The sequence below is a fragment of the Trachurus japonicus genome, chromosome 17 (assembly GCF_045865225.1).
Source record: "Trachurus japonicus isolate A0001 chromosome 17, Traja_1.0".
NCBI classification, from domain to species: domain Eukaryota; kingdom Metazoa; phylum Chordata; class Actinopteri; order Carangiformes; family Carangidae; genus Trachurus; species Trachurus japonicus.
Window position 1 is genome coordinate 33,934,495 of NC_140923.1, and position 15,008 is coordinate 33,949,502.

The 15,008-nt window shown below is 44.0% G+C and overlaps 1 protein-coding gene across 1 annotated transcript in view; it reads left to right on the forward strand.

Annotated features, from left to right (window-relative positions):
* phlpp1 (PH domain and leucine rich repeat protein phosphatase 1) overlaps positions 1–15,008 on the forward strand; it is a 44,589-nt gene that overhangs the window by 22,165 nt on the left and 7,416 nt on the right. Inside the window, exons 2-8 of the mRNA XM_085805492.1 lie at positions 5,221–5,417; positions 6,395–6,520; positions 7,396–7,544; positions 10,957–11,103; positions 12,510–12,737; positions 13,981–14,183; positions 14,584–14,644. Of these exons, the coding sequence (XP_085661618.1) occupies positions 5,221–5,417; positions 6,395–6,520; positions 7,396–7,544; positions 10,957–11,103; positions 12,510–12,737; positions 13,981–14,183; positions 14,584–14,644 (1,111 nt within the window). The remainder of the gene's footprint in view (positions 1–5,220; positions 5,418–6,394; positions 6,521–7,395; positions 7,545–10,956; positions 11,104–12,509; positions 12,738–13,980; positions 14,184–14,583; positions 14,645–15,008) is intronic.

A 15,008-nucleotide genomic window follows, 5' to 3' on the forward strand; every position in this document is an offset into this window, starting at 1 on the left:
CGGGATGACCACCATGACTAACGTCAGCGCTGCTCAAAATATTTCCAGCGTAGGTGGTCAGTGGTTCATACATTTGGAATATACTGTAGCAACTGTCTCTTATAACTTCCTTCCCTCTACTGTAAAATCACCCAGAGACCCCCCGTTCGTCCCTGGTCCACCCCAGTAAACAGGATGCTCACGTGGAAGTCTCCCCACCCATCTCCCCGCTTCCTCCGCCGTGGATTCCCATGGTCAGACTGAAACATTTACCTCCATTCAGTCATCCCACATCCATGTGTGACGGTTGTAAACGGCAACATCCTCCCACTACAGCTTTTCAAACTTATCTTATCGCAAAAAAGCAGCCCACTCAACCCCTGTCTGTATTGTTCTCCTACTGAAAAAGCTCTTGCTGTTTTTGGTCCATCAACAATCAGGGGCGACAATTAGATGGATGCACATATGGAGACGGTTAATCACTGTCACTGTGTCAGTGTGTGTGTGTGTGTGTGTGTGTGTGTGTGTGTGTGTGTGTGTGTGTGTGTGTGTGTGTGTGTGTGTGTGTGTGTGTGGATGTCAGCAAGTGGAAGAGTAGGAGGAGGAGTAGGGTGCCTGTGTTAGTGCATAGGCTTGTGTGGGAGAGAGCACGTTCCAACAAAAGGCCTAAAAATAGTAGGAATATGCCCATGTGACATATTGAGGCTAAAAGCTTGTGAATAATTTGTCTAATGCAACACATACCCCCTTCCTAAGCTCAGTCAGGAAAATATGTTCCTGCTGGTTACCTCTGCCAGCCAGTGAAGTTGGAAGGGGGGAGCCGGTCTGTTCAGTCACGCCAGTTGGCTTGTCTGTCTGGTCGCAAAATACTATATGGATTCGGGTGGAACTGAGCAAATGGGGATGGCTTGTTTACTGTAGATTTTGGTTGTGGTGATCAGGAGTTTTTTAGGTTTTTTATTTAGGTTTAAAGGGACAATGAGGAGTTTGTATTTGGTTATAAAAAAAGTCTCACATTAATGTGGATGAATCTACGCTACCCACACTTGTTAATGGCTCCATTTTCGACAAATATATCGTTTTGTCTCTATCGTTATTTTGTTATTTTAATTAATGGTGGAAACGCTGGGCGAGCCGACCAGCGTTTCCTTACTTTCGGTTTCGCAGACGCTGCCCGGCGGGTCATGGGAATAACGCCGCCGAATCGCCGTTTATGGTCGGAACTACGACGGTATCTGATCGTCTTCGAACCTCTGACTTTAATTCTTGATGAATGAAAACATTTTTGGCAAGACATCCGTCTTGCGCCGGTCCAAGAATTTCACCGTGCGCGCGGAGGCTCATGGTAAATGTAGTATGAAAACACTTCGCTTTCCAAAACTCCTCGTTGTCCCTTTAAAGCAGAAGTAAGCGATATTTTTGTGTTAATATAAGTCTTAAATAGTTATATCTTCCGACAGCAATCACTTACATAGAGTGTTTGGACCGAAACACGGGTCTGTCAGTCACTCTGCTCTGCTCTGAGCCGAGGAGAAAACTTTTCTCGTATCCTACAAGTTTTATCCAATGAGGAGAGAGAACGGTATGAAGGGCTGTGTGTGCAGCCAAGGGATGCACGTGAATGTGGTGACGTAGGGACGAGGACCAATAGATCCATGACGAGGGCGGGGGCTGCTAACTCCATCGGCTGACAAGACGTTATGGTGCGTTCAAGGCAACCCGTAACTCGTGTTTTTCCGACCTGTGAAGTCGTACCAGTTCGATCTGGTACGAGTTCACGGGTCGGAAGTTACGAGTGGCCGTTACAGTGCACTTTCACAGGTAAAACAGGTCGGAAAAACGCGAGTGGGTTGCCTGGAACGCTACAAAGTAGTAAGTCGTGACTTGAAGCTGTAATTTACGGTTTCAAAAGCCTGCCTGGAACGCAGCATTAGCCAAAACGGCCGGATCGCTTACTTCTGCTTTAATATAGGCAGCAATAAAACTAAACTATTTTTTAAATAGGTGCATGAATATCAGCATATTAATATGTTATTTTATTGCTGGTAAGTTTTACCCTTTAAAACTCATATCTTCAGTTTGCCTCTTATCTCATGTTCCTTATCATGTTGGAAGGAAACTCCAGTCTCCAGGTTAACTCACTTATCAGGCCCGCTTATTTGTGAGTGAAGACAAAAGACGACACCTGATATAGTTGTCGGATTGTTAAACTACTTGTCGTTATCAGTCCTGAAGGTGGTGCTTGACATTTATTGTATTATTTTTAGCTTTAAGGCATTTTCGACACCCTCCCTGCCCTCCCAATGCTAAGCTACCCATTTTGGTCCCAGCCAGCACCCATACACTGTGTACGTATATTCTCAATAACACAAATGCCCAGTTATTGGATAGCATTTCCCGCGGAGTGGATGGTGATGATGACCCTTTTAAAGAGAGATAAAAACCAGCAGTTTCATTTTCTTGCTGCACACTCCACTTGTTTCAGAAGTGCAGCCAAATGAGTGTGGAGATCAGCAGTGGAAGCAGAACAGCAAAGGGACAGCGAGTAGGCAGTGCAAGAAAGACAATAACAAAACCAGCAACATTCACTGACAAGTCTTGACGATTCGTGTTTTCCAACATCTCATGTTTCAGTTCTCATCAAAGATGGTTTTTTTAGGCCCTGGTACAAATGAAACATATAAAGCATGTGATTATTTTTGCAGAGACTTAGAAAGAAAGAAAAAAAAAAGTAAAGAAGTATGTGATCACAATGGCTAAAGATGTCTGTGGGGATTTTATTAAGCCATTATAAGTAAATTAAGGTAAATTTGCTCCTAAAATGATCATAAACTGGATTTTGGCAGGATTAATTTTACATTAACCTGCATTTACAGTGTCAGAACAAAGAAAAATACACATTACAGATGTCTGTCACATCCTGACAGCTCATTAAAATGTATTAAATCCATATTTTTTTTTCTAGTCTAGATTATGACTGCCAAGTTTTGATTCCTGCCTGCACAGTCGGGGCTGAGTGCCAGCGAACAGGGAGAAATTATGAGAAAGAGGTGTGCTTTTATACCATTTAAATGTAATATACAGTAGCCTATATCATATATGGTCTCACAGCTTTATGCACACTGTGAAATGCATCTGTTTTTATAGGATGGTATTTAAGCTGGCATTGCCTGGCAGGTATGTAAATAGTCCTTCATTTAAAAGATGCGTACCTTTATTTTCAGAACCACCTACTTGTGTTAAATCAGTTTACACGTAAATTGAAGGTTGCTGGGTTTTTTTAAAATTATTTCAGTGGTGTATCACAAAATATCAAGTGTCATTTCTGTTGTTTCCTATCCCACATGGAAGAACTATTCCTATGGTATTACTGTAAGTTGAGCAAAACACTGGGAGGATCTTACTTGGTCGTCTGGTGTGTGTCATATTGCATTCTCCCTCTATTTCTTCAGAAAATTGAATAAGTAAGATGATATAATCTGATGTGTTGGTTGCTACATCCCTATGCTGTCTGCAGTCGTAGACAGGCTTGTGCTCTGCCGCATGCCCACGTGTTATATGTGTCAGTCCCTAGACCACTCACCTTTTGTAATCAACATCTAACAATAGTATGCGATGTTACACACTCAGCGTTTAGTAAAGCAAATATTCTTTTGCAAACTAGGCCATTGATTGTGCTGTGAACACAAGATTAGCTTGTCGTGGAGAGGAAAAGGTCAGAGCTCTGTGACTGGGGCTGAAGCTTGTCAGTTATGTGTATGTCAAATATATATGTAGAGAATGAACTATGTATGGATTTGCGTGACCTCTGGTTTAGCCACATCAGCTCCAATAATAATCGGACCTCTGCCCAGGATGTTATTAAACTCTGCTGATCCTGTTGGATGAGAGCAGGTTGCAGTACAGTGCTCCACTGCGTTAGCCTTACAGTCAGCATGCGAAAGCCCTGAATTATTTAAAACCATGAGAGCGCAAGCAAGTTCGCACTTGCTTACCCTACTGACTCTGTCTTCCTCTGTTTAACTCACCTCCACACCCCCTCTGCCTCACTCCGCGTGATTGTAGTGACGCGAGATATGTGTGAAAGGCACGGTGAGAGAGGGACGCAGCGGCAGGCCACACACACACAAAAGAGACATTTTTCTAAGGCTATCTGTTGCTTTGAAAAGAAAAAAACTTTATAAACCAAGTCATGAATCTTTTGGCCAAATGGGAACAGTGAGGTTAAACATACTTTGAGCAAATGTCAGAAAAAAACAAACACAAAACTATAGATAGAAAAAGCAGAATCTGGAAGCCATGCAGCCGGACAGATAGAAAAGAAACGACAGGGGGGGAGGAGGAGGAGGACAGCACATGCCAGCCCCGGGATGTTTTTGCGGAGGTGGAGGTAGACAGAAAGCAGGTGGATGTTTAGACAGAACGATAAGACAGCCTGGCTGACAGAACGCCTGATAAGCAGCCTGACTGTCAGGTTTGGCAGGATGACGGTGAAACGAGAGAACAGGGCACGGAGGAGAGGCAGACAGATGGGTAAAACTGAATAAAGGCAGCTCAGAAATGGTACGAGTATAATTTAGAAGTGGTGCACCTGGCATTGAATTTGAGACTCTGTTAATGCAGAGCTGCACTGAATGCAAATCTAGACTATTCAATTCCCTGCGCAAAAGTAGGACACGCAAAGGCCGACAGTTGTGCTGCTCATTGTATTTAGATCTTCTGCTAACCCAGCGTCGGGAGGGTATTTGTGGGGATAGTTCTCCGGCTATAACCTCTGTGGGTATAGTTCCATTTCGTGGCATTAGGTGGTGGTTAGGTCAGATCAGTTTTTAGCCCTGATCAGCGGGGCAGCGGGCCAGGCTGAAATATCTCAACAAACACCCAATGGACTGCCAGTGAATTCTGTGCAGATATTCATGGTACGTAGAGGATAAAGCCTTTGGCCCATTTAGCGCCACCAGGAGGTCAAAGATCTAATTTATCTAATGAAATATCTCAGTATCATCCATAGGAATGGTTAACTAACGATGTATCTTAATCCCATGACCTTATATCACCACCATGAAGTAAGTGTCATGTTGTTTTTGAAATGATAAAACTGATTTTATTCGGAGGTGGTAGGTCTTTTTCTTTTTCTTTTCCTTAAACGGTACCCAATCATCCGCCAGACTTATGCCAAGGTCATATCTGACATGCTGCTAACCACACAACAATATCTCTCCTTTGTTTTTTTGTTCCCAGGGAAACCTCAAAGCATCGAGAGCTCGGAGCGGGTCCAGCTGTCAGGGACATACAACGTTCGAAAAGGGAAGCTTCAGCTGCCGGTCAACCGCTGGACCAGACGGCAGGTCATCCTGTGCGGCACCTGCCTCATCGTCTCCTCTGTTAAAGACAGCCAGACGGGGAAGATGCACATCCTGCCGCTCATCGGAGGAAAAGTGCGTAAAAAAAAGTCACAACACTAACAAGAGCACTGCTGGCGTTACCTAATCTGTTTTTCTTCTCATCTCGGTCTTCCATGGATGTGTTATATAATTTATGCTTTGGATCATAAACCCGTAAGGTCAAATGACCTGCCAAAGTCACTTTTATTACCCTCTGGAAATGTCTCCCTGCACAGTGAAGTTTGCCCTTGATAACAAAACTGTTGGTCCTTTAGTTTGCAGTTTTCTGTTTTCAGCCTTGTGCCATTTCTAATCTGGAGTCAAGGCATGCTATAATGTTTATTAGTGTTATGGATCACTGTAACATCCAAGCGGCATCACTTCGCTCCACACCTTTTGAAAACTGCCTGCCTAAAAATGACCTTTATCTGTTTATTGCTTTATGGATCTGTGTATGTGCAGAGCCAGTAATTATGCTCTAAAGGTTCTCCTGAAAAGCCTTTCCTATTTGTCTGCCTCACACAAAAGACTCTCCATACAACACACCACACCCAGTTATTAAACATTTCTCACACGGCACATGACCTCTAGTCAGCCATTCATCCACACGGTGCCTCTGCATGTGCCCGTGTTGAATACGTCTATTAAGACACCATAACTAGTCAGGCATTCATTCACAGAGTCCATGTGCTTGAGTGTGTGTGTGTGTGTGTGTGTGTGTTTGTGCATCTGTGTGACTCTGCGTGGCTAAAACATAATTTCACATACATTTATTCTTGCTTATGTCACGCACATGTGTTCATTATATGATCAGTGTGCTTCTGGTTGACTGGCGCTGTTTACCCTGCAGCCATTAAGCATCTTATTTCCTTCAACAGAAGCCGTTTGGAAGAAGAACTAATCCACAGAGACGTCCATGTGTCTTGTTTTTCCTCCCATTGTCTGACTCTGTGGGCACACGGGGATATCAATTTTAAGATGTCAGTATTTCAAACTCTTTGATTGTCGCTCCTGTGTGTGTTGCGCTGCAGGTCGAGGAGGTGAAGAAGCACAATCACTGTTTGGCCTTCAGCTCGGCGGGCCCTCAGAGTCAAACCTACTACGTCAGCTTTGACAGCTTCACGGAGCACCTGCGCTGGCACAGACACGCTGCCAAGGTACTGGGTTAGTGTGAGGATGTGCATGAGGGTTAGAGAGAAAGAGAAGGAGAACATGAGCATATGCTCCCCGGCGCTACTTATGGGTCAGCTGCATTGTACATTAGAACATGCGTGACTGCAAAGCTCAAGTACGAAACTCTGGCACTGCACCGACCACAACAGCAGCACCGTGCATATGTCACACTGCTGGCCCGGTCTGTAGTACGCTGTGTAACCCAAGTATCTCTGAGTGCACTCACACATGAACACCACTGTCTCTCTCTCACACACACACACACACACACACACTCTCCTTTCTCTCATTTGAACTCAAGTAGGCCATAGCCAGAAAACCTCTTTACTAAATATTAACAGGGACATGCATGTCACCAGCACCCAGAGGGCCACTCAGAATAGGAGCCTGGATAGAAGCAGCACATGCCCCAGTGACAACTGCTGAGCCTCTAGCTAACTTGCGCTCTGAAAGGCTCAAGTTCACAGATTGTAGATTTTCCTCCTTTAAGACGAGGCGGATGTTTATGCTGTCATTTCGTTTCAGATTTGCAGCTTCTGTGTCCGCTTGAATTTGACTAACAAATCATGATGGGTAAACCGCTCCACGCACCTGCTGTTAACTAGATTATGTGATGATGTAATGTGTGATGTTGGGTCGCTAACCTTTTGGACTTTCCCTCGACTGCTTCTTACTCTCTAATCCTAAGAAGATTGGGTATTGAATGACATTTGACCCCTTAGCTGCAGGCTACACACACACACAGTAAACCTGTAAAGTCTTGTGCGGAAGAGGTAATCCTGTTACACTCTGTGTTTCTCTTTCTCTTTCTCTTTCTCACCTCTCCATTCTTCTCGCCTTCCCCTCCGCCTCCGTCTAGATGGTGTCCCAGAGAATCAACTCGGTAGACCTGTCTTGCTGCAGTCTGGAGCAGCTTCCTCCCAACCTCTTCTACAGCCACGACCTCACCCACCTCAACCTCAAACACAACTTTCTGCCTGCAGACCAGCGGCTGCAGCAGCTGCAGAGGTACAGTGCCATTGTAAATCTACAATATAAGCACACCTGAGGCTAAACTATAAGGAGTAGGGGAGACAGGAAGGAGTGGAAAATATAAAAGGAAAATAAAGGACTTGATATGGTGTCACAGGTCGAAGGAAACAGCGCAGGGTGATCTGGGCAAGATGAGACGTGAAAATGTTTAACAAAGCTAAACATAATTAGGCCACAACAGGAGATGAGCAGGGGGAGACGAAACACAAGAGAGGCTTCGGTGGACCCAGCAGGTCGTGGCTGGCTATTTGGACAGCTTTACCTTTAGCTCGCAATTTGCAAGCCATCGGTCTAAGCAAGCAGTCTAGGACCGCGGCCATTGGCACATGCGGACCAAAGAGGCTAGCCAGGGCCGTGCCAGGCCGAGCCCATCGAGCCCAGAGGGGCAGATGCATCTGCAGGGAAGCTTTTAATGTCCCTGGCCTCCCTCACTCTCTCTCTCTGTGGGCACCATCTGCTGCATGCTTATCATGGTCCCAGATTAAAGCCCACATCCAAGACATGAGTGCGTGCGCGTGTGTGTGTGTGTGGGACTGAACACACTGGTGCGCATACACGACTGTCACAGCATCTCTTTCTGAAGCTTATTGCCAAGTAGATTTTTTACCATTCATCTGAATGAACTGTGTGAATCTGATTCTTTAGTTAGTGTTTGCAGAATGGTGTGTGTGTGTGTGTGTGTGTGTGTGTATGGGAGAGAGAGAGAGACAGAGATAGAAGGAGAGGGAGTTGCATGCTTGTATGCAACAGAATAAGTGGCTGCAGGCTACAGATTTGGGGTCAGTGCATACAAGTCTTGATACAGTATGGCATTCAGTTTTTTTCTTCCTTTTAAGATGGCTGAATGTACAGTATTGTGTGTGTGTGTGTGTGTGTGTGTGTGTGTGTGTGTGTGTGTGTGTGTGTGTGTGTGTCTGCATGTGTCTCAATGCGTGTGGCTGTGCAGCTGTGCATGTTTTTTGTTGAATGCTTGTTGTGTCTCCCTGACAGAACATCATGAGTCAGAGAGGGAAGCCAGGATTATTATGATGCTCTACCATCATCAATTTCTTTTTAATCTTCCGGATAATGACCGCTGTTGAAGATGCTGCATGGGAAATAACTCGCTTTTACAAAAACGTGAGCGAGTGATGCACGCCACGGCTCCCCTGCTGGTCACACGAGATAACATCCATATTTAGCCTTGCCAAACCCCAAAGTAGGCTCATCTGCATTTGACCCAGCACGAGAGAAAAAGAGGTCAGCAACGAGAAAGAGATGGATACTTGGTTGAGAATAGAGAGGTTTTTTTTTGACGTGACATGCAGCAGAGTTTCCTGAGTACACACTCGGCCCCTGAGAGACTCAAGTCAAAAGAGCTAGAGTCAAGAACAATAACACTCTGTGTGCAGCCTCAGTGAATGTGGGTGTATGTGTTTTGGTGTGGACAGTTGTGTGAGAGTCTGTTTTTGTTTCAGTATAAACACTGGCTTTCCCTGACATCCAACATGGGGTCATAGTGCTTTGTATTTTTCCAAGAGCAGTGGAATGCGTGAACCTGCCACATGCCTCTCCCCCCTCTCTATCTCTCTCTCTCTCTCTCTCTCTCTGTGTCTCTCTCTCTCCTCTCTGCCCAAAGACTAACCGGTGGGTGATCTGCCAATCAGATATGCATAATCAGTTGTCTGGGATACTAGCTCTCTCCCCTGGCATGGGACTGCCTTCCCAGCATGCATCTCACTCTGAGACAGAGGTCAGCACTCACTGAGAGTAATGGCTGACGTTCCATATGCATCTGATTGAATCTTCGACCTGTTTATTTACATATGTATGATAGTCCGGCGAGATGCGAAGGACATAAAATGATGTAAATGAGGCGAGGAAGGGAGGGGTGAGGGAGGACAGAGCAGCAGCAGGAAGACAAGTTTTGAGATGAAGGTGGTGTTTAAGGCCAAGTTAAAGGATTCAATTTGCTTTTTTTTGGTCTCTTTGGTGTAGAATGAGAGGATAAGAACAATACTACACTGTATTGCCATTCATTTAGAGTTATTTATCCTTTTCTTAAAGGATTTTAATCCAATATCCACTCTCCCTTTACGTCTTGTTTTCTCGTCACATTTCCTGAGAAATAGTTGTCTTTTTAGCTGCCGATTGCTCTACATCAGCTAGTTGCAAAATAATGTGCAGTTAGGTTTATAAGAACCCTTTTTGCATCTTTTCTTTAAAAAAAAAACAGTCGTACATGCGTTAATGAGAGTGGAATTTGTGGGGAGAAAAACCAAAACAGTGAATTAAAAGAGGCTGAAGGTTTTCACGGAGCTGTTAGGAACTGCTTATTTGAGGATAATTCTCTTTGTTGAAGGTGATTAGTGTAGCTTTAAACTGGCAAGGACAGGAGCGAGGAGGAAAGAGAGTAGCATGATAGGACAGAGCATGACACAGACAAGGAGAAAGTCTGAGGAGGGGGTATGAGCATTACTCAGCAGACTGCAGAGGTTGATTTAATGGCGGAATGACATTTTCCCACACAACACCCCCCTCCTCTGCACCCCCGCACCCACTGTCTGCAGGAGTCACCCTCAGCTGGAATTACTTGGCCATCCTAATCAACAGCCCTGATGTCTCGCTTGCCTTTTTCTTCATGGCCATAATAATAATATTAATAATAATATGTGGGTATATGTGTGACCTGTGTGTGCACATATGGATGAAAATCGTGACACCGTGCCAGTCGTTGCCGGTCTAAGCAGCTGCTCCAGCCTGCGGTGCTAATGTGGCCCGATGCCAATCTCCAGCGTGCCATAGCTGCTCTCTGTGTGCGCATGATAGGTGATAGCAGGTTGCATGCTTGTGTTTGTATGTGAGGAGATAAAGGAGATAAATAAAGACAGGGAGAGTCCTTCTGCCTGAGGGGCTCACCCCTCTGAAGGTCACCTCTCTGCCATGGGACGCCGTGCCAAATTCCACTGGTCACTGGTGTTTGAATGAACAACACAGATGTCAATGCCGCACTTGTTTGCTCAACAATCAAATGTGAAGGTTTAGTCCTGCCTTTAAGGAGGGGTTTGTTTATGGGTGTGCTGAGTCTAACTGTGTGTTTTTCACCTAAACAAATTCACTGTAAGCTTATACTTTGCTACATTGCCCATGAATATACTCATTAATATATTTATGAACATCTTCTACTCTTGCAATATTGATGTTGACAAGATTCAAGTACATCTCCAATCACTCTGTCATACTCTCTTCTCTTCTCTTCTCTTCTCTTCTCTTCTCTTCTCTTCTCTTCTCTTCTCTTCTCTTCTCTTCTCTTCTCTTCTCTTCTCTTCTCTTCTCTTCTCTTCTCTTCTCTTCTCTTCTCACACCTCTGTCTTATCTGTCATTAAGTATTTTCTCTGTCTTGTTGCAGGTTTTCTCGTCTGCGCAGCCTCAACCTGTCCAACAACCATCTTGGCCAGTTTCCTCTGGCCATCTGCGACATCCAGACCCTGACGGAAGTCAACCTCAGCTGTAACTACCTGGCCTCTGTCCCCGGCTCTGTGGGGGCTATGACGAAGTAAGCAACAGCAGGAAGTTGTTGACACGGACCTGATGTGAACTGTGATCAGAACAACAGTGTTTATGTTGCAAGTTCTTGATCTAATCTAAACTCAGAGGCTGAATATACATGAATCCAAAGGTCAGACTTATTGTATTCTAATCGAAAACGCACCTTTGCTCTTCTCCCTTTGTTAGTTATCGGAATTTGTTTAGGTGTTTACTTTACCTTTACCCTGCTATTAGCAGCTGGTAATGTTGGTAATTTTCCAGCTCTTTCACTTTGGTGGCAGGGGTTTACCGCTGACGCTTGCTCTGAATCTTTCCCACAGGCTGCAACTTCACTTTTGTTAGTTTGACTATCAAACGTTTACATAGCCAAATGTTACCTAGCAACAAGCACATGGCATAACAACTACCGTGGTGTACTCTGCTAGTTTCAGCATGTCAGCAAACAACAACACAAGTTGCACTGATCATCTGTGGTGCTTCCCAGTGAAATTTTTCCCTGACTCATCACCTTTCCCTGGTCTGTTTATTTTCTGATTGACACAGCAAAATTCACTCTGGTCCATTTTCAATACGAGTCTATTCTCTGTTGTTTAACCATTTCCTCAGCTTGCTATTGGGCTAAGCTGTTGTGGTAAATCCACTTGTGACATAATTTCGATCTTTGTAAGCTTCTTTAATTTCTTTGAGAACTCCATTTCTAGTAAAACGTCGGTGGACCACTTTATTACATTTATGAATGATGTCACTTGGCCCTAGTGTTTGAGAAATTATATCAGGTTTACTTGCTGGCAGTGTTACTCCACCCCCCAAAAAAATTGCAGAATTCTTTGTCCTAAGCCAACATTTTCAAGAGGATGGAGAGCAAAGCTGATTTTGCTGAATACCATTTTGTCTCATGGGAACACTCAGAACATTTTGGTTGAGCTCCAGTATTAGCCCCGACGCCTGTGGAAAAGACCTATTACTCACTTTGTGAAGGAGCGTGAGCGAAATGCAAAAAAGATTTCAAATGTTAATAGAATTCATGGTTATTGTGTCGGTCCAATTTGCCCCCTTTCAGATAATACAGGATACAGCATTGTTCTGTAATTTAGCTTTGTCAGTACTGCCAGCCTAGGTAGGACATGCACGTCAAACTGAAAGTTCATTTGAAAATAAATACACAGGTATGTGGGTTGAAACAAGGCTAGATGAGAAGTTAATCTGCCGGAATGATCTGGCATGTCTGTAAATTCCTGAAGTGGCCAGTAGGGTATTTATAATGCTACTGCCATCTGCTGGATATTTAATGTAGTGACTGTTAATGCTCAAAGTCAGAACAGTGAGCTACTCCACATCTTTGCAAATAAAAGAAAAAACAAATTGCTCTTTTACAAATGGGGACAGTCGTCTAATCGCATGTTCCTCTCTCAGTTTGCAGACTTTCCTGTTGGACGGCAACAGCCTAGATGAGCTGCCCAATGAGCTGGGTTCCCTCCAGAGGCTCAGTTACTTAGGCCTTTCCTTCAATCAGTTCAACCACGTGCCCCAGGTGCTGGAACGCTTGGCCTCCATGGAGAAGCTGTGCATGGCAGGCAACAACCTAGAAACACTCACGCTGCAGAATTTCCGACTGCTCCGAGTCAAACACATCGACCTAAGGTATGACAGTATAGGCCGTTTATTACGAATATTACAAAACATCTTGATTATGAGATATATTGTACTATATTATTGTGAAATAAGGGTTTTATAGTCGATCTTTCGACAACTTTGTCAAGAACAGGCATCACTTTACATGTCCCCAAGAACTGCACTCAGTGACACGTGTTATCCTACTAATGACAGAAACAAGAACACTAAGAGGAAGTCAAAACACCATCAGACAGCCAAGACGGCACGGAATCGAGAAATCATTTGCCTGTAGAGGCTCCATCAGGTGTCTTCCCTTTGTTGGGAAAAGCATAGAGCTTGAGTGACTTGCAGTATTTTCCAGTTAATACTTCACTCCCACTGACTTTGCTCAAACGGGGTCAGTAAATACGTTTTTCCAGCATTTCTCACCTGTTTGGGCAAAGATCACTTGGTATCTCTGATGAGGTTGTGTTCTTATTTTGAAACCTCTGTTTTCTTAAACAACAAAGCTTTCTGTTAAAAAAAAAAGTTCAATCAATCAGCTGATAGTCAGCTGTCTCCCAGAAATGCCACATATTTTCCATTTTAAGCCTCTCAACTGTGTAAATTTTCAATTTACTGTAGCTGAAAAGGAAAATATTATCGACAGATTCATAAAAACTGAAAATGACCCAGTGCCTGTTGCAGCCCATATCAGAACAATGGCCATTTTTTGTTTTTATCAGTAAAGCGGAACAGTATATGAAAACCATAAATAATTTACATCATTTTAAACAAGAACAATAAACAGACAAAATATATAAATAAGAATTTCTGAACCGATCCAATGACTCAAGTTAAAGTCAGCCCAACATTATAAATGTTGTAAACTGTTATTTCATCCTGCTTCCTTACACAAAAACAGCATTAAAGAAGAATTTATGGCATGTTATTTTTATTTCCATCCAGCAGGTTTTATTTCAGAATGTCCCTGTATACCAGAGTCTGTTTTTATTTCATAACTGCATTTTTTCTAGTTCCACTCAGCTTTTGCCAGATTCTGGTATTTGTTTATGGAACAGAAAAAATATATTTTTGTATTTTATGTCTTATCGGTTCTTGCCATAAATGGTACCGTCAGAGCAACAGGAAGTCAAACAGAACTCAAGCAGCTGCACCGTATATCAGCCATCACCCAAGGCATGTTCCCTGCCTTACAAGAAAGGCCACAGCAATTCAACCTGATCCAATTGGAGTTGAACCTTTGCCTCCTCCCTGCTCCCTCTGTCAGGTTGAATAAAATCTCCAGCATGGTGCCAGATGAGCCTGACCTGCTGAGGCACGTGACCCAGCTGGACGTGAGGGATAACAGGCTGACGGACCTGGACGCCTCAGTCTTCCCCAGGCTGGAGGTGCTTCACTGCGAGAGGAACCACATCGCCAGCCTCAAGGCCAAGGGTTGCTTGCTCAAAGGCATCTACGCCTCCAACAACGGTGGGTTTGGCACGCAGGACTTCATGTTCTCTGCGAGGTTCAACGCTGTATTGTTAGAAAAAGACAGATTTCCTCCTCTTTTCACATCACTGCCACCTCACCTGAAATCACTGATATGACCGACTCTGAACCTGTAACATACAGTAAAACTCACCTCGACTCACTCTTTTCTTTTCCTTTTATACCTACAGTACATCACCCTGTGCTCCTCTCTCTACATGCACCCATTTTTCTCATCACTGCTGCAGTCTCATTGTCTCCCTCTGTCATCCCCCCTCTAACTTGTCACCCTCCACCCCACCGCCACCAAACTCTCCCCTCCATTTCCCATCTACCTGCTTTTGTAATAGGCCGCGTCTGTCCTTGCTGTAGGTTAATGTGTTTTGATTTCTCCCTACAGAGCTACGACAACTGGATGTCAGTCCTGTGCCCTCCAATCTTAGTTGCATGGATGTCTCGAGGTGAGAAAATTCCCAGAAGCACACGCATGCATACAAAAAAGGGAATGCAGCGCTAATTAGAAAAAACTATTCTGAAAATGTGGCTCATTTACAGTACATCCTCTGTGTCCTACAAGGGCACAAGAGCACGAGTTGTTGAGTAGACGTGAAAGAATTTGCTTTAAGGACGAAACCGCATGACAGCGATAGGATGTTTGAAATTGTGGTGAAATGAGAGCTGTCATTGTTTAACTGTTTATCAGTGCTGACCTTTGACATAACCTTTGATTGTAAAGAAAAAAATTGACTTTTGTGCAAAGCTTTTGTGTGGTCAATAAAAAAGGCATGCATAGAGAACTTTAAAGCCCTTTTTAAGTCCTGCTGA